Genomic DNA, 25,115 nt, shown 5'->3' on the forward strand with positions numbered 1-25,115 from the left:
GAAATATTAAGTGAAGAAAAAAAAAATCTATAATCAATTTTTTAAAAAAAGTGTGTATAGGAGTATCTTTCATTCTTAAAATAAAGAAATGCTCCCACGATCACATTCCTTACCAAAAGTAACCTCTCCTTTGCCAGTTTTGTCAAACAGCTGGAAGGCCACCATAAACAGGGCATCTGGAGCACACAGGACAGATTCAAATGCTACGAATTCTTGGAAGGATATTAACCTGTAACATAAAATAAGCAAAGACACAAAGTCAGTCTCCTGTAGAAAATAGAACTGTATATCCATACAGTAAAGTAACCAAATAAGGTGCCACTGTCGAACTGTATGATCCAAATTATCACAGCAAGCAGCACTCGGCATTTGCTTGAGCACCCAGTATGAGGTGGTCATGTTGAGAAACCTGAAGAAGGGCAAGGCGGGATCACATGGGCAAACACCGACTGGCCTACAGTTTCTAATCCAACTGTCTCTTCCATGTTTTGGGCCTCAATCTTCCCTTGGCACGTTGTTGGGTTCTGTGATTAAAGCCTGGATACTTTCAAGTGATAGCAAAACAGAAAAGCAACCCCATTCCTTATCAGCAGCCTTACACACCGAATACGACTGAGTCCTAAGGACCCATTCATCACTGGCCATCCCTGACCACACGTGAAGTAGAGGAGCTACCGAGGGATCTTCAGCTAGATCAGACATGTAATGTGACACAAGGTGCTACTGGTTCTGGGAAAGCAGATACCACTAGTCTGCGGACACTATCCAGGGGAAAACAAAGCTAGTGCCGTTCAAGGAAATGGTAATTTAATTGATTTGTGCATGGACAATGAGGTATACAAAAGATAATAGTGTGCTGGAAGACCAGAGATCACCTTAAAGGTAAGAAAAAGACCACAGCATTCTTCTTCACAGAAAAGGAACAAGTGAGAGTTTTTGAGGACTGTCACAACATGATCAAATCTATGTATGCTCCAGGAAGAGCGTGACAAGTCAGGATGCCATGACCTGCAAAGAGGAAAAGAGCCCAAAAGAGACTACCTAGGAACAAACAAACACTACCATGTTGTATTATAAAGGTCCAAATATTTCAATAATACACTGGGGAAGCCCAAGTCTCTGGAGGTTATAAGGGATGAAAATAGGAGTATTTCTATATATTTCACAGAACACGGAATTCCTCTAAAACTTCTTACAGAGAGAACACATTTGTCTACATGCTACAGAGTTAACTTAACTGTTACCTAGCATGTCACTTGACCAAAATAATGCTACAAAGAAACGAAAACTCAAGACTGAGCTCCATAGAGCATCTCCCTACTGTTTCCCTTCCAAAGCACAACTTTCAGAATGCATGGAACACTGAGGAACAACAAACATTTTAAGAATACACCTGCCCATAACATGGCACCCTCTGCTCCAGGTCTCACTGGGACAGACCAGGGGAAGGGGGCGGGGGGGGGAAGGAGCAGACAGAACTCAAACGTTCTTGGCTAAAGTCAAGAGGTCATCACAAACATAAATAACTCATGGAGTACAGGAGTCACGTGTAAAAATCAACAACAACAAAAAATGGTAAGGGATATAAGAAAAAGGTACTTTCTTTTCCCACGAAGAACTGGGAAGGGCGCCACAGAAAGGCACGACGTTTCAAACATCCATTTTAAAAGCAACTAGGCTTTAGAGATTGTTTGCCTTGAACTTATTCTTCCCCTGAAGAAACTGAAACTAAAGGAACTGGCCTATGACATTCTGCGTTACAAAGTGGGCAGACTAGATGTCTATCTGGACAAAGCTGGAGAGGAAAGGACACGGCACATGGAGAGAGCAGTGGGTGAAACAGAACATACTGTGCTTGAAGAGGACATCATGAAGAGCCAGAGACCATCTGAGCATCCGTGCCAGAAATCCAAGTCAGGAGACAGATCTCCGTGTGTCGCCAAGAGAGAGAAATCACTCCACATTTTTAGATTAAAGTCGGGGTCAAGTGACTACTTAAGAAGGACCGATGAGAAAAATGCATTTAAAGAAGAGAAGAAAAGATAGGCTTGACTAACATCTAGAGGAGAAAAGGTGCGAGCCACAGATGGGGACTTGGACAGAACTGACGGCGAACAGCAGGTGAGGCCACAGTGACCACCCTGGTCAGAAGTAGACATCAGAGGATAAGCACAAGGACACGGACCAGGAAGCCACCAAGCCTCCCTGTAGACTGATGACGAAGCACTGCCAAAGGAAGATGACAGCAGGAAGTTTGGAAGAGGCCCCGCAGTTCTGTGTTGGGACCACCTGAGTGCAGGCAGTTCAGACACTGGTGGTGTGGAATGAATGGTGTCTCTCCAAAATCCCGATCCCAAGGGCCTTAGCACACGAGCCTACCTGGACAGGACTCTTGCCGTTATGATTAGGAGGAATGAGGACCTACCAGAACAGGATGACCGAAGGACCCAATGGTTAGAAACTTGGACACGCATGCACAGGGGGTGCGGTATACTGTGTGAGGGTGGAGACAGAGTTCATGACCATATGTCTATGAGTCAAAGAGCACCAGAGATTGCCAGCACACCAGCAGGAGCTGGGAGAGAGACATAGAACAGATTCTCTCTCGTGGCCTCCAGGAAGGAACAGTCTTGCCAGCAACCTTCATGATTTCTACCACCCAGAACGTGAAAAAAAAAATAAATTTTGAAAAATAATTATGACTTACTGTTTTTGGCACTTCGTTATAGCGCCTGAGAATGCTAATATAGAAGCAAAGATTCGAAAGAAATACCTGGGTGGGAAGGGGTTAAAGAAGAGCTGCTGAAGGGTAGGATAAAGCTGTGATAGGCATGTCTGGTCATCTTCCTAAGAATGTTCTAATAAAGGATACCTGTGAGGAACTCACCAATTGGCCCATCCCTCCCAAAGGATTACAGGGAATGGAGTAACTGTTTCTGTCTGCTTCCTCCTTGCCATCAGTCCTTGGCCCATCCTCCACCTGTTGAGCGGAAACCAGAAGCCCGGCAGCCACCAGGTCCTGCTCACCAGGAGAAGGCCAGTGGGTGGCAGAAGGTGGGCGGTTAGTGTGCTGAGACAGCAAGCGAGCCCAGGGTGAAAGCAACCTGCAAAGACACCAGGCTAGTCAAAGGAACCACACCGTGTGAGGTAGAGAAAAGCAGCTCTTCTTTTGTGGACTGACTCAACCCTAAAGTCAGTAAAAAGAGCATCTTGCCTTTCTAAGAATGATGAAAAGCCTGAAGACTCTCCATGGGTGTAACAGGCTCCTCCGGCATCTCAGTGTCATTTCAAAACCATAACTAGCCCGTGAAGACTGGGATTTTAGGTACGTTACTGATACCAAAAAGGTATGTAATTTGGTAATCCTATTAGATTCAAGCATTATACCTCTATGTAGGAGGTATTCAGGAGAACCATGAAATCATAATGTACTATTGTTCATCAAGATCACTCTGGATTTTCAAGGTAATCTGACTAGAAGGCCATGGGAATAATTACATAGCTCTATATTCACTTACAGCACGGTTTCCACAAACATCTATATTTTGATATAAACATTGCTTCAACCTCACTTTACAGGTTTAATGGGTATTAACATAAGTTACAAGGAAGAATACAAGCTTCATCACGTTCGGACCTGGCTACTGAGCTCACCTGCTTCCTTTATCACCACCCCCAACTGCCAAAACTTCCTTCACTGTGTTAGATGCCCTTTAAACATAAATCAGACCCCTCTGTTTAAACTCCATGGCAAGTAGGCAAGGAGAGGTGTTCTGTGTCAACACTCACTCACAGCAGCTAACAGGAGGAGGCAGCCATTGAGCATAGAAGCAAACACACAAGTCACACTTGATGACATGGCTCACAGTTTAGGGGAGAATGCGTGTCTAGATAACCAGGACCTTTTCCCTGGCATGTCATTTGGAATTCCAGAGCATTAGAGCCACTTGTTCTCCTGGACTACTTTTAAGAGCGACAACTCTACAGCACCTTGAAGTCCAGAGGGAACAGCTCAGACACTGTGCACTACTATAACACATTCCACTAAAGAAGAGCTGGAATAGAAATGGATTGCATAGGGCAAGGGAGTTGGCTCAGCGATTAAGACAACTTGTTGCTCTTGTGGCAGACAGGAGTTTGATTCCAAGCACTCATATAGCAGCTGACAACCATGTCACTTCAGTCCCAGGTGATCTGATACCCTCTTCTGACCTCCTGCACACCAGGCACTCACATGGTGAACACACATGCAGGCAAAACATTAATACACATACAATCAGTAAATCAACCAAAAAAAATATCAATGGACTGCATATGAACAGGTCAGAATGAAACCCTATTTATGTTTAATTAGTACATGCTAAAAGACAGAAAGTTGAATACATTGCTACAGTTTATGACAAAGTACACAGGATCACATAAACAGGTACTAGATGGCTACCTACCAAAATGCAACCACCTTTGTTATCAGAGTACAAACTTTTTTTTTGAGTTCCAGACAATCCCAACTTGAGTGAGAGAGACAAGGAGAAGACAGAACTGAAAAAAAGAAACAAATGCTTGGAAAGCATCACAGGAACTTCAGCTGTACAAGGTAGGTGACGTCGGTGCTCCTCTTCCTCCCTGCAGAGGCTGAGACCCCATGTGGTCCTTTCATCTTCCCTAGCTCCCAATCTCCAAGCCAGTTCTGCAGCTATGAAAATTTACACAGCTGCACAGAAGGTCCTGATCTGCTCATACTTTAGGAAGTTTGAGTGTAGACAATGCACCATATCAAAATCCAATTACCACTTTACTCCAATTCCTAACCACAAGAGCGCTTCCCAAAAATAACTTTTCCTTATTACCCCCTTCTGTGTGCAGCAACAGAAGCCAGGCAATTGTCCAGGATTAGTTGCAGAGATAAAAGTAAACCGGTAAAATCTAACTCCAGAAACAAGAGTTCCAAGACCACCCATGTTCAAGTACTGTGGTTGTGGAGGTGAAGGGGGAGAGGAGGAAGAGAGGGAGAGGAGAAGGAGAAGAAGTTACAATCTGACTCTTTTCATCCCCAGTAAAGAGTATGGGCTCTACAATGTTAGCATCTTTAGCTTTTAGGCTTTTCCAGCTCTGTTCTTTCCTCTTGAATGCATAGGTATCTAGGTTATATATGCCCTAGACATCAATGACTACAATCAAAAGAACGCGGGTCCTCAAGGAACCACTCTTTAGGGGAGGAGTAAAACAATGAGCACAAACATACTTAAAGATCATCCCAAAGTAAGTAACAACAAGAACCATGCAGGGAGCGTAAGAAAACCCAAGGCTAGCTAGTCTCCCTGGGGTAAGAAGACAGCTGGTGGCTAAAGGAAAGAGTGGCGGGGCCATTCAAAGAGTTTTATCCCCCTGTATACGGAAACATCATTGCTGGAAAGTGTGCGCAGGGGAGTGACGTGTCTTAGAAAGATCCCTTGAGCCAGTTCAGCATAGGCCACATACCAAGCTGTTCTAGTCAGCAGCAGCAGAGAGGACATGGCTACATCGAGGATGTATGTCCCAAGGCAGTCTGGAGGAGCTTTTACTAGAAGTCCAGGTAGGGGCCTGTCTTCCCTGGATGACACCTGGAGGCCTGTGGCTGTAGGGACAGCGGCAGTCAGAAGTCTAATAAAGTCCTAAGGTCAGTAAGGATATAAAAACTGTTCTTGAGGTAAAGAGCAAGGGAGATCACACGCAAACATCCTGCTTTAACAGGCTGGTTGATGGTCTGAGAGCACACCCAGGCCTCCCAGCCCTAACTATGCAAATTCATAGTAACTGCTTAAAACACGCTCTAAGAAGAGGATGTGCCCTATCACATTTCAGGTTCTAAAGCCAGCGGAAATAAGGTTGGACCTCGCCTTACCTCTGCCTAGCTGCCCAGTGGCCTCCTTTCCTAGACCATGAAGGGTTTGTCTGTGTTGCCTGCCTCTCCACTGAAATCGTCTCTCCCATGTGGGATCTCAGGCCTCAGGGAATCTTTTCACATCCACCCTGGCTCAGGCAAGGGCTTGGCCTCATCCAGCTGACTGGCGCACAGCTCAACTATACTCTGGTTCAAACCTCACTGGAGTGTTTGCCAAGGGCCTATTTAAATTCATTGGCTGCAGTGAAACCTGGCAGATCACATACCATTCAAACAGGCAGGCTACTGCCTGGCTTTAAAAAGCTATTAAAGATTTTTATTAGTGATTTTACTGTGTCGTTATCATGAACTTGGTCTACAAATGCCACCTCTGCACATATCACTGCCTCCATATTGGCAAAAGGAGATAAATACACAAGCTTTCATCACTGTGAGCTTCACCCAGGGAGCAACTCAGCCACATTGCTAACCCTACCTATCTGTCCACAGCCTTCTAGGTCACTCCAAGTAGCACTTAAGCAACTCAGAATGGCAGTGTCAACCAGGGAGATTGCATTCCTGTGCCTTTGACATTCTCTTCCATGCCAGAAGTGTCAAGCACTTCCACCAATATGACTCATCTCTCTTCTGGTTCTCCTTTGCCAATAGCCGGTTAGCACTAAATGATGTCTTCTACCAACACAAGTTTTATATCCCATTCTTTTTCTTTCCTTAGCAGGTGACTACTGCCCAGTGATCTTGAGGGACTCTGTCTCCATGTCTAAGCCATATCCCCAACATCCTACCTTTCAAACTTTGAGGTATAAAACAAGTTCTCATTATGGCCAATTTCATCCTAGAAAAGAATATTAAAAGCCTTCTAAAAAGACAGAATCTGTCTCCACAGTCGCCAGATAAATGGACATTAATGGTAGAAAACATCACTTCCAAAACCTGACAAATTGGGACCAGAGAGATGGCTCAGCACCTTTCTCTGGTCTTCACAGGCACCAGGCACACACACAGCACACATACATACATGCAGGCAAACATTCATACACATAATAGGAAAATTTTAAAGTGTTTTTGAAAAACTGTGTAAACTTACCTTATCATATATTACATTATTCTAATCACATACATTTACAAATACTGAGAACAGAGTGATCAATGTATACACACATTTTCTATATATATTCCATTATTAATATTTTAAGGTTACGCAAAGACTTTTTAAGAAGAAACATGCTGAGCTTAAACAGGGAAGAAAAAGAAAAGCTACAAACCACTTATGTTAATTTCAATATTGTCTTTAAAAAGACACTAAGGAAGGGAGAGAAACTGTAGAGCCTGTTGAAAAAACGATTTATGCTAACAGCAGATTTTTTTTTAAAGCACTGATTTCTACATCTTTCCTTCTGCTTTAGTTAAGGCTGGATGAGAAGGCTTCAACTTTATTAAAATGGCAAATGAAGGATAATGGGGAGATTAAGCCAAAGAAAAGCAATCACTCACTGAAAAGCCAGCAGGTGAACCATCTGTCAGCCAGCTCTAAGTGGCCACTAAGATTGTTGATTCTCCAATCTCGGGTTCTTGTCTTGCCTTCCCTCTGAAAATGGAGTGGGCAGGCAGTGATGGGCGAACAAACGAGGAGGACTTTTACTAGCCATGAGGGGAAAACAATATAATAACTAGGGAAGGGGAAACTTGAGGGGGAAGGCAGGGACTCATCAAGCTTTCCATGACCACTGTACACTGGCTGAATGTTCCACCCAAAGTGGCTCGTTACTCTACCCAGATTAACCCTGAATAACCGGTTATTTTAAATGCCCAGAGACCAACCAGCATGCAGAGCACACGCTGCAAACCCTCTGCTCACCAAACTGCAGCTTCCTAGGCTTAAGAGCTGAAAAGCTCACAGTGCACCCTGAGACTAAGTCAGGTGCAGCTGAGGGATGATTGTCTTCATGCAGAATTTCTGTAGAAGACAGCTACTGGAGTCTTTGCTCCAACAGCATTTACAGAGTATCGAAAGCGAGCACAATGCTCTCTGTTGCTATTCTTGGTGGGTTTTTCTGAATCTCTGAACACAAGTAATAATAATTAAAACAGTACTATAAAGCAAATAAAAGGCCCCTAGGTACTGGCACACACACGGAGTCACAAGGGCAAACAGGCTTTTTCTATTTTTTTAATTTTTTGCATCTGCCAATGGTGAATCCCTATTTAGTCACTCTGTTTTAGAAAGTAGAAGTAATAAGCATCAACCGAAATAATGTTTAAACATATTAAATGAAGTTAGGCTGATTTCTCATGAGAAGCATTTTTTAATTACTTATAAATATTTTAGCACTTTCTTTCATTCAAATGCAATTCCTATGTTTGGGATAGAAGCACACCAAAATCTTTCTTGGTGTGAACGTAATATAAACCCAAAGGCGAAGCGAAACGTAAATGACAGGAAAAGCCCCTAACATTTTAAAAACACAAAGTGATTCATGGTGTGGACAAAAAGAAATAAAAGTACATGGTCATGAGCCAGAAAAACCACCCTAAATCCCACATTACTATCTACTGTGCCAGCTGAATTCAAATTAACCCAATTTTTACATGTTAATTAAACCAGCTATTTTCTTCTTATTGTATTTTTGCTTCTTAAATAGTAGAGTCTACAAGTGATTCCCAACAGACTTGTTCCAACAACAATGACGTATTCATTTACTTCTATTGTGACCATACAATACAGTAACTGAGCAGTAATTTTTCACAGTCAATTACATGTGTGGTTCTTTATGCTTAAGGATGCTGAAATAATGTGTACTATAGAGCCATATGCCTGAATCTCTAGCCTGCCAGAGGCAGTTGCCTGGGTAACACATTTTCTCTCCAGCTCAGTATAACCCTTCATTGAATATCATTAGGTGTCATTAAATAGCAAACATTAACATGAACTTCAATATACGACTTGCATAGAGTCATTTTACCCGTGTAAACAAGTGTTCCATCAGTTACAATAAGCTTAAAATAGATTATGATTTTCTATATTTAAGAATGTGAAAAAGTGCCCACGTGTTGATCCTAAATTGAATTTGCACAAATTTCTGGACAAACGAAAATTCAGACTGAGTTTCAGGGACAATACTTCTCATCAACATGGTCAGAACATCCCATATAAACAGAGAGGGCTGAGGCATTTTCAATTGACTCGGGGTTGAAAAAAACTACCTACTACATCTCCTATCAAAGTGTTGCACTCTTTTCTAACAGGAAGGAGAGAGAGAATGCACCGGCCTTCAGCAACAAAAGACATTTAAAGAAGATACTTAGAAAGCAAGAAGTGTAAAAGTAAATAGAAAGCACGAGATGTTTCCTGCACCCTCTAAAACATGTTTCTGGAGGGTATAATTGACCCCCAAAATTGCACACTGGAGGAGTTCAACATATTTTCATAGGCATGCATTCTGAAATCATTAAATAATCAAACTAATGTACGCCTCCATCATCTCAGTTATCTCACATAGTTTAACTATTTTAAATACTCAAAACTAGTGGAGTACCATATAGCTTCAGTTACAGAAATAACTGGTTTGTGCCAAGGTGTTCTAGGAAAATGCCTGACTTAATAGAAGTAGCCATCCTGTATAATATGCTAGACCCTTTTTCTAGGCCGCCACGAACAAGCATCTTTGTCTACAGAAACCGTGTGTTTCTTGCTGTAAACTGTCTCAAATTACGTACACACCTCTTCCCAACTTGCCTACCCATCCCAGATCACGGAACAATTGATGTTGCTTTTGAGACGTATCCATGATTGTACATAAACTCAAACTCTAGTCTGCCCACAACCGTGATGTTTTCTCTGCCACTGCACTGTAAAGAGCCTCAAATGCTCACTCTTTGTGTTAAGGGACACACAGAAAGAGAATCCCTGAGCAGCACTGGTACGCCTTCGTGTTTTCTTACCTTTCTAAATACAGAAGGAAGTAAGCCTTCCGCCTTCTAGAAAGGGAGGGGAGACTGTGTGGGAGGCAGCACCAGTACTGTCCAGTCAACTCTGAAACAACTGATCAGAGAGCGCTCGCTGCCAGAATAGAGGAGCTCCTGCCGTGGGGGCGGATACTGTACCTGCTACCTGGCCCAAATAAGGAAGAAATGCCACCCAGAAAGAAGAGGCTTCACTTTGGGTTCGAGGCTGCCGTCCTGACTGGTCCTGTAACATTCTCCCGACCACAGGTGAATAAACTAGCAGCCACAGGTTTGATCCAGGGGCAAAACAAAAACTTGACAATAAGCGTATGTTTCGTTTTGCTTTCAATAATCTCCTTTGAATGGATGTTTCTACAAAGCAATTATGAAGAAACAAACTGATTACAAAGGTAGTAGATACTTGAAGAAAACATGTCAGGGAGTACAGAAATCAACCAATTTGGACGGAGCGCTGGCCACGCCCCCTCTAAATGGTTACCCAGGACAAGCTATAGTTTTAAAGCAAGTTAAAGCCAAACTGCATCAACTGCAATGGCTTGGAAGGGGAACCCAACAACCGAAAAAAACATTAGGAATGGGTTGTGTTCATAAAATTCTTACTGAGTAGTTATTTCTAGATTTTTCCCCTAACGTTCACAATGAAGAAAGCATTACTTCTATTCCATTCCTACATTTCTTAAAGATTAATATTTTATTATAGGAACAAAATTTGCTTTCAAGTTGGCAAAAATATAGCCCAAGAAGTAAAGTTTTCATATAAAATGGATCTCAACAAAAATGTAATGAGAATCTCCCTGTTATAACAGGAGCCACCCTTGGATATAGATTTTCATTAATGTCATTACAAAAGTTTATTATGACTGTCTAAGCCTGAGCCTGTTTAAGTTTTCATTTTACTTTAAATACCAAAGAATACCAAAGAACGGGTCAGAGAAGGAAAGGTCTCTGCACCTCCGTCACGTGTGTCCACCCTACCTGCACTACCTGTACATTTGCAGGCAAGTCCTGTTTCTACAGAGCTCACAACAATGCCACGCTTTCCTCCAGGTCTGCCAGATGTCCTCCAGAGCAGCCCTTGGTAGGACATCTTCGGAAGCAGCTAAGAGGTCTCCCTATATTTGCAAAGTCAATTAAGCTTCAAGGCTTTGAAGACTCTCCAGATCAAATCACTACAGAAGAGAAACTTCGGCCTTTCTACTCTCTCTTTTTTTTTCTTTCCTTTCTGAAGCTAGTGACCATTCACTTCCTGTCTTAAAAACAAATAAATAAAACCCTGAATCGGGCAAACACTAAATCGGAAATCTTGAATTGCATTTTCAGGCAGCTCTTGGGCTCTTTCAAGGCTTGGCTAGTTTGTTTCTGAGGTAAAAATCTACTGAGTTTAATGAATCTAAAAGCTAATCTAAATGAAGGGCCTGAAATGTGGTTTGTATGAGAAGAGAGGGGATATGACTACATTTACTTAACTCTTCTGTAGAAGGCAGGAACTAAGCAAATATAATTCACAGAGGAAGGATCAGAACGGATGAGCCAGTGAAGAGGAAGACTGAACATCTTCAATATCTTTCCAAGTCCAGCACCTCGCAGGGATTTTGGGAACAGGACAGGAATCTCAAAAAGAGAGCCATAGTTCAATGGAGACACGTGAACTGAAAAGGTAGAATGTATTAAGTATTTAAGATGTGACATAGGAAACGAAAATCCAGAAAGTGTTAGTGAAAACTCGGGAGATGCAGAAGAACCAGAAAAGGAGCCGGAGACGGAGCAGGCAGCGAGGCTGAAGGAAAGCAGGAGAACACGGTGTGCCAAGAGCGTTGCAAGAAGGTGTGAAGGAGCAACTGTGTGGACCTGAGGACTAATATTATCATTGGAGTCTGCTGTGCTGACTTAACAAGGGCAAATTCAGTCCAGCAGCAAGGGAAATCTGAGGAGGGTGACTGAAGAATGAACGAGTAGAGAAATTAATTGCAAGGACCAGAACAGACACGTCTTTAGATGAGGGTTCCATCTAAAGACAGCAAGGCAGACGCTGGTGGGCGGGGGATATGATCAGGGAAGGGCTGTTCTTCACGTGGCATAAAGGCTATGAGGATCATGTATGATGACCCCGACAAACAGGGAGAGGTGGAAGGTGACCACCGAAGCAGGATCTGGGGAAAGAGTACAGGAGTGGTATCTGTGAGTCAACTGAGGTGGGTACTAACTGAGCCCTTTCACAGATGTCATGCCCCTGGGGGGCAACATCACGCATGCACAGGGCAAGATGTCACACCATTTCCTCAGTGACAAAGCAGGCTCAGGGAGTGTAGGGCACGTGACTATGGCCTCATAGGTCGTAAGCGAGCCAGTAAGATGCAAATGCTGGGTCAGCCACTATGCAATGCTTTTCCCTTGAGAGAGATGCACTGTGCCTGACCATAGACGTTATCAAAAGTCACATACATACATACATACATACATACATACATACATACAAACATGTGATAAGAACAGTAAGAAACATAACATACAACGAGCCTAAGACGTGTTTGATGCACAAATAGGGGAACACAGGAGCAGGTCTGCAGGGCAGTTAAGGTCATGTCATGTTGTGCCCATTTCTCTCTAGCAACTGTTTTCTTTTATATGTCGACTTGATTAGGCTATGGGAAGCCATGAGAAACACTGCTTTGGGGTGTATCTGTGAAGTGTTTTTATGATAAGAATAGTATTTTCCTAAATGGACTTGAATGGAAGAAAAACTTACGAGCAAAAGAGAAGATCATGGTCTCTTAGCTGAGCATGTGAGCTGGAACACAGACTCCCCACAAAAAGCTATTCTGTGCATGTACGTGTGTTCATTGTGTGTATGCATGTTTTCTTTTTTTAACTTTTTAAATTAAGTTTTTATTGATTACAGTTTATTCGCTTTGTATCCCAACTATAGCCCCCTCCCTCATCCCCTTCCCTCCCTCATCTCCTCCCATGCCCTCCCCAAGTCCACTGATATCTGTGTGCAGTGTTTAGACACAGGTAAAAAACTCAGAGGATGTTGGGTGTCTTCCTCAATCCTTCTCCACATTTTGTGTGTGTATGACTGTGTCTCTCACTAAACCCAGAGATTAGACTAACCAACTAGATGGCCAGCAAGCCTCTGAAACCTCACCTCTGCCTTCCCAGCCTTAAGATTACAGGCACACAGCACCATGTCCAGACCCAGAACCTTATGCTGTGTGACAGCACCGAACTGACCTCACCATCTCCCCAGCCCCAATGCTGACTGATCCCAAATGCTCACAGTTCTTAGGCCTCTGATCTCAGAAGATAAACTACCACAACCTGCCAGCTTTCTTTAGTCTCCAGCCTGCACACGGATGAGACACTGGCACAGCTTGGGGGCCATGACAAAGCTCAGACTCTGTATTTTGGAGAACCTAACACATATGCATATAATCATATTCTCCAGTCTGAAGGCGCATGCTTGTGAGCAGGCGTGTGCGCGCACACCCAGGAAAAGAGGGAGAAAGAACACTTACTAATTGTCTGTTCCACATAAATAAGAAGCCAGCATGAATCTGAATATTAATGTCGACTCACTTACTGAGGAGAGAACCAGTGTGTGAAAGTTGGAAATCAGACTAAAGGAAAAAGAGTGACTCCAGAGAGGAAGACACTAGCGGAGAACGGACGGGAGTCAGGCTTCTCTACAAACCTCCTTCTGTGTTTGCAAACACATGTTTTACATCCGTGAAATGCAATTAAGTCCAAAGACAAAAGAAAAAAGAAAAGCATTGCCTAAAAGTTGAAAACAAACTGAAACAAATGAACCTAACCATATATCAAGTCAGTGGCAAAACCACACAGAGCAATGGTTCATTTCAAATGCTCTGGAACACAATCTTTTAACTGTATGTATTTGGTGAAATATAGTCTAAGCACAAACAAAATCTTAATCTTCACTCAATAGCTAACTGTTTAAAGCAATACAGGTGTTATAATTTCGAACATCGGCATAATACCAAGATGAAATTATGGGAGTGCCGCTGGCCGCAAGGATTTTCAGTGAAAAAAAGGGACAAACAGAAAACCAAAGAAATAAAACTCCTTTGCATCTAGTCGATTTAATTTCCCTGTGAATGAGAAATATTACTGTGAATGGAAAACTCACCTCCAGCCACTCACTGAAAAGGTCGTAAGTCACTCAGAGTTATGGGCAACCTACTTCCCAGGCAAGTTGTTATACAACTGCTCGTGAAGGCTAGGAAACCCCAACCCTTGTGAGGTCGAGGCAGGAAGATCTTTCAACTCTTGCTTTTTTTCACTCAAAACTGATAAACCTAAAACTTTTATATCAGACTGCTGATATTTTAAGCCTTACTCTCACAGCTTTACTAAAACCGGACATGTACAGTGGTTTTTTTTTTTTTTTTTTTTTTTTGCACGTGACTCACTGACAATTACAAAGGGAAAGTTAATAAGTACTAAATCCCCTAATGGTTCTCTCTTTCCTTCCGCTCCAGCACAGGGTCATCTATAAACAGCAGACTTCCTTGCAGTGCTGAAGGCTAGGGAGGGAGGAGGGCAGGGAGCGAGGCTCTGGTATCTGATATTCTAATATACAACAAGGCATCAACCAATGAGGAAGGGAAGGCCCCTCGCGTTGTTTAATAAGGAACATCTCCCCATGTTAGCATTATTAGCCCACTCGAGAGAGTTCCATGCTACAAGAGGACATCCCTTAATGCTGTCACCTTGGGGATACATTTCCGACACATGTGCTTTGTGGGGGACACATGCAAGCCGTAGCTGCTTTGCTTCAGGAACTCCTCACAGCTTTAGTGAAGATCATTTTAACGAAGCAACTGTCACATCCCATTTTTCTAACCCTGACACAGACAGAGAGACAGATTTGTGGCTAGACTGATGTAACAGTGGTTACAACTAATTTCCTTTCCTTTAAAATTTCGGATTGAGATTGAAATATGTATGGCCCAGAGGAATATTCACACCCACTTTGCCAGTAGGCACCCTTCCTTGCTTCTAACATCTCATCACCCTCCGTGCCCCTCCTTTCCCACCTTCTCAGGAATCAGGCCAGCACTGTCTCCAACTCCACTCCTACCATAATCCTCAAAATGTTTAATGCATTTACCCTTTAAATCAAAACAGCTGCAATACATTATTGATCCTTTAAGACTCGGACACTTCACACACCAAGGCCTCCCAGTTACATTAACTTGTCTTTTGCTAGGATCTCTTTCCCGCCCTTTTTAGCCGCTCACTCCATGGTCAGAACTAGGCCATTAACATTACCAAAACTCCTTACTCTCAATTCCAGGCTTCATGCTTTGTTGACCATTGTCTTTTAGTTTTGCTGCTCTCTCCCTTGGTGCCCCAGAGCTTCCATCCACACAGAACAATGCAATCCATCAAGCCTACACCTTTGGATCACCTCCCAATGCTCTGGCCTCATCATCCTTTATTTGCCATGTACAGAAAATGAATGTAACGGGAGGTGTAGTCCGCTGATAAGAGTGTTTGCTTAGCATCCACAAGGCCCTGTGTAAAATGCCCAGGACTAGCACTTCCCCTAAATAAAAACAGAAAAATAAATATGTACTACACTGTAATTGTTCCCTGTGAGTCCCATACCTCCACGAAATGTCCCTTAGTGTAGATTCTTAACAGCCAAGACCTCAACCCTTGCTATACCTAACCTGTCTTATTCCATGCCAGGGCTGGAGCAGCTGAACTTTAAGGGAAAGCCATAGCTCTACTGGTTTTGAAGGTGGACTGTTTCCCATAGGCTGGTTGTGTCTGAACACTTGCTCACCAGCTGGTGACACTGTCTTGGAAGGTGATGGAACCTTTGGGATAATGGACAGACTACCTAGCTTGAGACACTTGGCAAGCCTTGAAGGTGGCATCCACTTCTCATCTTGTCCCAGCTTTCTGCGTGCTGGCCCATCAAGGTGTGAATAAGCTGTGCCTCGAGCTTCTGCCACCAAGATGGCATGACCAGACAGGGATGCCCAGCTACCATACCCTCCCTGACAAACAGACACTGTCTCCTGAAATATACAGCAACATAAAGCCTTCCTCCTTTAAGCTGCTTCTATCACGATGACTTGAAAGGCAGCTGGTTGTATACTAACTGGTCTCAGGTTCAGTTTTATGCTAATTCCTGGCTGGGCCCTCAAATGGGTTCTGCCCAGTCTTGCTGTTCCTCCACCCATTCATCCTAGTCAAGAGGACTCTAGTGTGTCATTCTCTCCATAAATAGCCAACATCTCAACACACACCTCCCACTCATGTATTCCCAGGAGAGACAGAAATCAATGAAATCAGAGGCAAACTTCTTTCTAAATCTAACCACCATGTCTCCAGTCGAGCACTCTAGTCTCATCTCTTCCCACTAGTTTTCCTAGCTCAGCAATCATCAAATCTGTGGGCCCAGGGACACCTTAGCAGTGTATAAATTGCCTGGACCCCAGAAAGCTTCTATTTATGTGGATTATATCTACGCTATTAGAAATTAAAACTGAGAAATTTTAAGTATGACTGTTAATTCATTTAAAGATATCTATTAAATAGCAATCAAGATAAATATTTGTTTGAAAGATACCTATGTTTTTAAACAGAAGAATTAGTGAAAATTTATATTATGTCTGAATACTTATATCTGAAAATTATTTAAACACCTCAGTAGAAAAAAAAAACCAAACACTGCATTTAAGCTGCAGAGATACACTGTTTTGAAGACTATGAAGGGCGCTGAATACTGCCCCTTGGGTACATCTTTTATGCATTTGGGATTCTCTTAGAGCAGGTCTTGGTCCGCTGAAAATACCGTCCCCTACATTATCCAGATCTTCCAAGCACTGGGGACACTTCGTTAACACATTTAAATGTCTAGTATCCTTAATGTTATTACCAGTAACATTAGGTAAGTCTTTAATTTCAGGAAGCTGTCACATGAAAAAAAAAAACTTAATTATCTTAAATAATTCATTCTTGGGATAAAAAAATATCCTAAGGAAAAATATTAATTCCGCTATTAACTCAACTGACCATTTTCCCTCAACCATCAAATTATAGTAGGTATAAGTGTTGGGCTTCATCCCTCAGTCCCTACCTGCTGCAAGGCATGGCTGGCATACCCAGCCCTCTACCCTCACACTTTATTGTATAATCCAGATGCTTTGATTTCCTTCTCTCTCCCATCTCACTCACTCTCATCCTTCCTTCTGTGTTTCTTCTCTCCTTCTCTTCTCTCTCTCTCTCTCTCCTCTCTCTGATTGTGGTTTTTCTCTATCTCTCTCCCCCTCTCCCTCCCCTCCCACTGCATGGCAACCAAGACCTGCTTCCAATAACACTGCATGTATATATACTTTAACTTGTCTTGCATTAGCTCATTTCACCACTTTAAGCATGTTTATTATTGTTAAGTTTATTATTAGCAAATTTATTACTATTATTATTACTAAGTATGTAAGTTCTTTTGTGTACTTCCCACTTAGTCATTCAATGTACGTTCACGAACTTAGTAAGTAAATTTTACATTTCATGAACCTTCTGAAGCGAAAATGTTGTTGTTGCTACTGTGAGTGAAGAAGAGAATGACACCCCACTGGTGTGGCATCTGTCTTACTTCATTCAGACTGCAATAGCAAAACTATGAATAACAGAAATGCTTTACTTACAGTTCTGGAAGACCAGGGAATGCTAGTAGAATCAGTGCCTGGTGGAGACCTGCTCCGCTTGGACAGTGCCTTCTGTTTTCCTCACATGGCGGGAAAACTGAACAAATTAGCCCCTTCCCCAAAGCCCCACCTCTCAGATTCATAGCTATTGGGGTAAGGTTTCTGCATGAATCTAGGAACTCTAACATCTAGTGGCAAAACCAGCAATTTCACCATCCTCAGTGTTGGAGACACCTGCTCAGACATCACTGACATAAGAGTGTTTTGCATTTCCACATATGTGCAGGAAGAGTTCTGACCCCCTGGGCTCCTAAAAGGTTGTTGGGCTTCCAAGGGCCTACTGACCACACTGTGAACGCTGTCGTTCTAGATCTCTCCATGTTCTTATAAGCTAAGCTCCTAATGTAGACCAAGTGTCTTCCCTTTCCTACCTACATGACAGATTTCCTCCACTTTATGGAGAGTCCAGCCCATTGGCATACCAGTCCATGTACAAAATAGCCTCCTGTGACCTCCTTTTCCCTCTCTGGCCACAACCATTCCTCGCCTTGTCCTTTCAGCAAAACTATCCCAAAGAGGGTTTGGGTCGGTAGGTAGAGAAGGAGGGAGGGGGCTGTAGGTACATATGAATGAGATGTGAAATCAGTACCTAGTCATTAATCAACCCGTTCTGGAATTAAAAAGAGAGAGGAAAAAAAAAAAAAAACCACGACCCCAGCATCTGACATTCCTAAAGATTTTCAAATGCATCAGCAACATAATACCAACCTTTTTAAAAATTCTTCTTAATTTACTCCTGTAGACAGCGTCTAGCCACCACATCGAATGCACCCCCTCCCCCATGATTTCAGGCATCAAATATTAAACACGGAGTGAGTAATGCAAAAAGAAAGGGGGTTAATCAGACATCCACAGAAAGAGAAAGAAAATAACACTGATTCAATGAGATCTGTTAATGAGGCCTTTTGTTTTGGTAGATTAATTTGGGAGTCTGATGACTATGAAGAACATTTAAGCTCCGCTGTTTGACTGGTGTTGATTATTATCAAGGCTTTTTTTTCCCCCTTCTTTCTTTCCTTTTAATTAAAGGGATGCCTTTGCCTAATTCTGTAGATTATGAATTTCAGGTGTTTACCTGAAATGCCTGTCCACCGTAACAGGGTGGAAACCTTTCCTCATTAGCAGACAGAGAGGCCTCCTCTACCGGATGGGGACAGATGATGAGCATTTCAGCCTCTGAACAGCTGATGTTTAAATACATTACCCTAATACTCTTTAAGCACTGCCAATTGTAAACCTCATTAACTCCCAGCATGTGGCCAAGGCCTGGATTTCTTCACCACAGCCTCACAAAGTGGAAACAGGTATATAAAAATGATTTTATCATCAACACGATTACATCCTCCTTCACCCTGGGAAGGATTTAAAGGGCTGTATTTTCTTCACTAAGAAGCGGTGAACATGGAAAAAGCCAAACACACTTTACACAAGCCACATGTCTAAAAACCTTCCTTTCTCCTTTTTCTTGGCACCTCCTCAGGCAGCAATCCTGCCCTAGGACCGAGTCTTCATTCTCCAAACAGAAAGGATTTACTCATGAGTGCTGATGATCCTCTCTGATCGGTACAGCGGGTTGGAGGCTGGCAAGACAGTAGCCTGTACCTCTCAGCTCAACAAGGACAACAGGGTATCTGACACTCCCTTTCCCCAAGTCTGTTCTCACAGAATGTATCTTCTTACAGAGGGAACAGGGTTCTACACCTACTGTGGAAAAGCATGGGCAGACCATGGCAGGATCCTGTGAGGATCCTGAAACCAACCTGCGATGGCTATCTAGGGACAACTATATGTGATTCCTAACAAGCCAATGAAAAATGCCAGGCACCCGAGCCCCCTCACAGACAAGGCTCAGTACCTGTTGCAGGCAGTCAGCTAAGCACTCAACAACCCCAGCTCATCGTATCCCTACTTAGCCACCATGTTTTTTTCAGTCTTACTTGCTCTCATGAGATAATCGCTGAAAACAAACAGAAATGTGTTTGTAAAGCTCATGTGGGCCAACATGAGACTTGCACCTGGTTATCTAAACAGTATGAGGTATATATGAAAATTATATATAGATGATGTACACAGCATAGTTTTCCTCTTAAGCGAAAGCTGCAGTCACCACCAAATCTAAAGACCATATACCCTCAACAGCAGGTAAAGCATTCACACTGTTTACACAGCTTTGTTAGTGGGTCTGGGCCCTGAGAAATCCTGAAGCCCATCTCTTCCCCTTCCTCAAATATGAGGTAAGCCCCCTCACTCGGGAAGCCCTGAAACCAGAGGCTTTCAGCCCCAGGCATTCAAAATCTCTTTTCATCTCCCTCAAGGACCTTCAGAAATTGATTAAATCCATCCTTAAATCGATTAAGACAGTAGAACAAAGGAAAATCTAAACACAGCAAAGAAGTATCAATAGAGATTATGCTGCTCCGCAGGAAACCATGCCAGCTTCCTGATTCAAACCAGCCTTGGGTGGCTCTCCACAGCTGAAAATACCCATTCTCATCCTCACCCTTGAGCCTGAGTCCTTACACGGTCTAGACATGGCCTATCATCAAGACTTTGACATCAAGCCCTGCAATACTATACTCAGACATGCATGCTAGACATATCACCTAATGTAGGGTCTCCCCGGCGCCTGTTCCTTCTGCCCCAAATGTTCTGTCCTCTGTTCCTGACTCCGAGTCTTACAGCCCACATGTCACTAATGGAATGTCTTCACTCACCTTGCAGTAGGAATGAAATTCTATTTTCTGTCTCTCACACCAGGCCTCTCAGCCAGGGCTGTACTACAACAAAAATAGGTCTTTCTAGAAGGACTGGAGAATTAGCTTCTTGCAAAGGTCTGCAGTTCAGCTCCTAACACTTTCAGATCGCTGCCATCCTCTGACTTCCTTGGGTGCCAAGCATGCATGCGGTACACATACATAAATGCAGGCAGAACACTCATACACATAAAAATACATGTAAAAAACTTTTTTAGTGATCTGACGATGGAATTTAGACACCACAGGGATAATCCGGGGAAATCTCTTCCCATCAGTTCATATATGTTTGCTTGTATTTCTCAGACTAGCTTCACACACTGATTAAAACCTATCACTAGATGCTCTAAACTAGGCAGTGATGATAAATCCCAGCACTTGGGAAACAGTCACAGGCAGAACTCTGAGTTGGAGGCAGCCAGGTCTACAGAGCAAATTCCAGGCAGCCAGGGCTATACAGAGAAACCCTGTCTCAAAAAACAACGGAGGAGGACAAGGAGAAGGAGAAAAGAAGGAGAAGGAGGAGGAGGAAGAAGAGAAGAAGAAGCGCTAAGCTGAACAACATAGAGCATCTCAGCCAAATTGGGTTAGCAAGACTGACTCAAAAGCTAAATCAAACCAACCCGAGGCAGGCAAGCTAAGGGAAGAATTTGTTTACCCGGGTCCTCTACTTAATTAGGATTATGAGCACCCTCCTCTTCTAATGCTGCACATGGCAGACAGCTACTCTTCCTCCACATACTATGCACACACACAGCCCTCACTGAACAATTCACCTAGCAGCCTCGGAGTCCCACCTGCAGGAGGCTATCCACACACTTCTCAGAGTAAATTTTTTTTCCCCTAGGGGGGAAAAAAATCAAACTTAGCTTCTATTCAAATATATTCCCAATGTGTCCATATAAAAGAATGGAAAGTCTGATCCAGCTTAGACTGGTTTAGGAAGCACAAGGAGTAAGGCAATACTCTGTCCTCAAGTGAACTTTTAGAATCTCCTCTACCATCGTATGCCTATACATGACTGGGCATGCATGTGATTAAAATCAGATGCATTATGGGAGAGGATATGTGCAGTAGAAAAATATGACCTAATCCATTAATCAAAATAGAGAACCACACTCACTATACCCCGTAATAACCTAACTCTTTCTTCTACGGAACCCCACAAAAAGAAGTCTCAAACAATAATCAGGTCCCCTGAGAATCTTTATTCTTGAGAACTGCTGCTCTCTTGAAGTATATTCTCATCGTCTTTACTGCTTTGCTTTAAATAAAGTTACTTTACTACTTTGCAATTTCTGTGGACTTCTACTTAAATTTCTTGGATAAGAAAGAAAAAACAAAACAAAACAAAACAACGGGTACCGGGTGGAGTTGGGAGGCACAGTAAAGCCTGTCATTAAATTCCAGCACTCGGGGCAGAGGCAGGTGGATCTCTCAGTTTGAGGACAGCCTGATCTACAGAGAAACCCTGTCTGGAGAAACAAAAACAAAAGAAAAAAGAAGAGAAGAGAAAGACATAAAAAGAGAAAGAGAGAAAAGATAGAAACCAAAATTCTCAAAACACTTGGCCCATACTCGGACAGCCAGCACCAAATCTATCCAACAGAAAACAAGCATACTTCAAGAAGGAAACATGGCAAATACAGTTCAGCTGGATAAAATGGCACATTCATATAATCCCAGCAAGTGGGAGGATGAGGCAGGAGGATTGCTATGAGCTTTAAGGCAGCCTCAGCTATAAAACAAATTCATGTCAAAATAAGAACAGAGCATCTGAGATGGCAAACAGGTGTTCCTACACACAGCAGTGCCATCCTCTGTTTAGTCACATAAGTGACAAAGACAGCCACTATATGGCTGCTGGACAGAGCCAGGGAAAAGTTCCAGACACCCCGGGCTGACAAAGTCAGCACATTAGGAATCTCTACCTTAGAACCAAGTGAGAACCAGCAAGCTGGAGACGTTAAGATGAGGAGGTCATGCTGAGCTCAGGCATTCAACTCTGATGCCCACAAGTCCAAGCCCCGGTTAGACAGAGGCAGCCAACGACACGCTTCATTGCATAGTAGATTGTTGGATCAGCCAAAAGGTATCACAGGAGGAAGGTATAGGTGTTTTTCATAGCTAAAACTGGTCATTGACGAATAAAAATTCTTTACAACTATGGGCTGTCTAATTCCCCAGAGAAATGAGCTGCTACTGTCAATTATAACACATAAAAAGATCAATGCATTAAAAAATGCCTGCCCTCCAATGCTTATTTCAACAGTCATCATAGCAGCCAAGATGATGATGTCAACTCAAGCATGTATCAGCAGATGAGTGAACCAAGAGTATGCTATATACCCTAACAAAATAGTATAGTTCTCAGCCTTTAAAAAAAAAAAAAATTCTGCCACATGTGGCAATGGGGATGAACCTGGAAAACATTATATAAAGTGAAACAAGCCAGGCACAGAGAAACAAAGACACGTGTTCTGACCTCTAAGCGGAACCTAAAAAACACACCAGAATCCATAAAACCGGAGAGCAGAATGGTGACTACACCAGCTGGCATGGGGGAAGGTGAAGTGATGCCGTTCAGAGAACAAAATATTTTCAGAAGGCAGAAAAACACATGTACACTTGAAAACTGCTAAGGCAGATTTAAATGTTCTGAATACAAGAACAAAACAGGCACATAATGTAACAGATATGTTAATTAGGTTGATCAGTCCATTTTCTACAATGAATGTATACTTCAAAATAGGTTGTATAAGACACTATTCTTTGTCAATCATAAATAAATAAAAGAGCCCGACGGAGGTAGCACATGTCTTTTATCCTGGCACTCGGGAGGCAGAGGCAGGTAGAACTCTTGAGTTCAAGGCCAGCCTGGTCTACAAAGTGAGTCCCAGGACAGCCAGAGACAGAAACCCTGTTTCAAAAAAAAGAAGTAATAATAATAATAATAATAATAATAATAATAATAATAATAATAATAATAATAAATTAATAAAATGGGCTTTCCTACAAATAGGAAGACTGAAATAGCAAGAAAATATTCTATTACAGTTCAAAACCCCGGAAGTCGTAATGAAGGTGTCAGCTAGGCCATAAAGGACCTGTCTCCAGAGGCTTTATGGGAACTACATCTGAGGTACATGCAGGTTTGGGTGCCCGCGGCACTCCCAGTGGTGTGCATGTATCACTTGGGACTTCAGCCTCTGTAGTCACATGACACTGGTCCCTGTGCCAAATCTCCCTCTGCCCTCATCTTTACAGATACTTGTGATGGAGTTTAGGTCCACCCAGACAACAGAAGACAACATTTTTTGTCTCCAAGTGCTTAATTACACCGGTCCCAGGATCCCTCCTCCAAGATTTACCAATTCCAGAGATGACACGGAGGAAACTGGTAGTGGGGACAAGACAAAAGGCATCCTGCGAAGTGCCTTTTTGGCTCTATGCAGTAGAGACTCAACTTTACTCCAGCCAGACAGAGGCCTGGTGACTTAGAATCCTCAGATTTTTCTTTTTCTTTTTTTTTTTCTCAAAAATATTTTTTATTATGCCCAGTTTTTTTTCTTTTTTATTTTTTTAATATTTTTTTATTTTTAAATAGTTTTATACGTTCACTTGTATCCCAGCTGTGGCCCTTTCCCTCTTTCCCTTCCAGTCCTCCCCTCCCTCCCTCATCTCCTCCCTGCCCCCTTCCGAGTCCACTGAGAGGGGTGTCCTCCTCTCTTTCCGACTGGCCCTAGCTTATCAGGTATCTTCAGGATGGTTGCAATGTCCTTATCTGTGGCCTAGCAAGGCTGCTCCTCCCTCGGGGGGGAGGGGAAGCTCATGAGTTCATGTCAGAAACAATTTCTGTTCTCCTTACTAGGGAACCCACTTGGATACTAAGCTACCATGGGCTATGTCTGAGCAGGTGTTGTAGGTTATATCCATGCATGGTCCATGGCTGGATAAACAGTCTCATAGAAGACCCCTGTGCTTAGCCATATTTGGACCTTGTGGGGCTCCATGTCCCCTCTAAGATATACTAATTCCTACTTCCTTCCTATGATTCCATACACTCTGCCGATGGTTTGGTTATAGGTCTCAGCATCTGCTTTGATACACTGCTAGGTAGAGTCTTTCAGGTGCCTTCTGTGGTACGCTACTGTCCTGTTACTTGTTTTCTCCTATTTCCAATGTCCATCCCCTTTGTCTTTCTAGATGAGGACTGATCATCTTACCCCTGGACCTCTTTCTTGTTTATCTTCTTTAGGCATACATATTTTAGTATGTTTGTCCTTTCCTATAGATCTATATAAGTGAGGATATACCATGTCTGTCTTTCTGCTTTTGGGATACCTCACTCAGGATGATTTTTTCTAGATCCCACCATTTGCCTACAAAAATTCATGATTTCCTTGTTTTTAATTGCTGAGTAGTATTCCATTGTGTAAAAGTACCACAATTTCTGTATCCATTCCTCCGTTAATGGACATCTGGGTTGTTTCCAAGTTTGGGCTATTATGAATAAAGCTGTTACAAACATGGTTGAGCAAATGTCCTTGTTGTGTACTTGAACATCTTTTGGATATATGCCTAGAAGTGGCATAGCTGGATTTTGAGGTAGCACTATTCCTAATTGTCTGAGAAAACACCAGATTGAAAAAAGACAGCATCTTCAACATATGGTGCTGGTCCAACTGGATGTCTACATGCAGAAAAATGAAAATAGATCCATATTTATCACCCTGCACAAAACTAAAGTCCAAGTGGATCAAAGACCTCAAT

At 42.7% G+C, this 25,115-nt stretch overlaps 1 protein-coding gene across 1 annotated transcript in view; it reads right to left on the reverse strand.

The window, feature by feature from the left end:
• Slc25a13 (solute carrier family 25 member 13) overlaps positions 1 to 25,115 on the reverse strand; it is a 158,203-nt gene that overhangs the window by 96,311 nt on the left and 36,777 nt on the right. The window contains exon 4 of the mRNA XM_055612918.1: positions 114 to 229. Coding sequence (XP_055468893.1) covers positions 114 to 229 — 116 coding nt within the window. The remainder of the gene's footprint in view (positions 1 to 113; positions 230 to 25,115) is intronic.

This window comes from Psammomys obesus, unplaced genomic scaffold (genome assembly GCF_907164565.1).
Source record: "Psammomys obesus unplaced genomic scaffold, mPsaObe1.curated_primary_1811, whole genome shotgun sequence".
NCBI classification, from domain to species: Eukaryota; Metazoa; Chordata; class Mammalia; order Rodentia; family Muridae; genus Psammomys; species Psammomys obesus.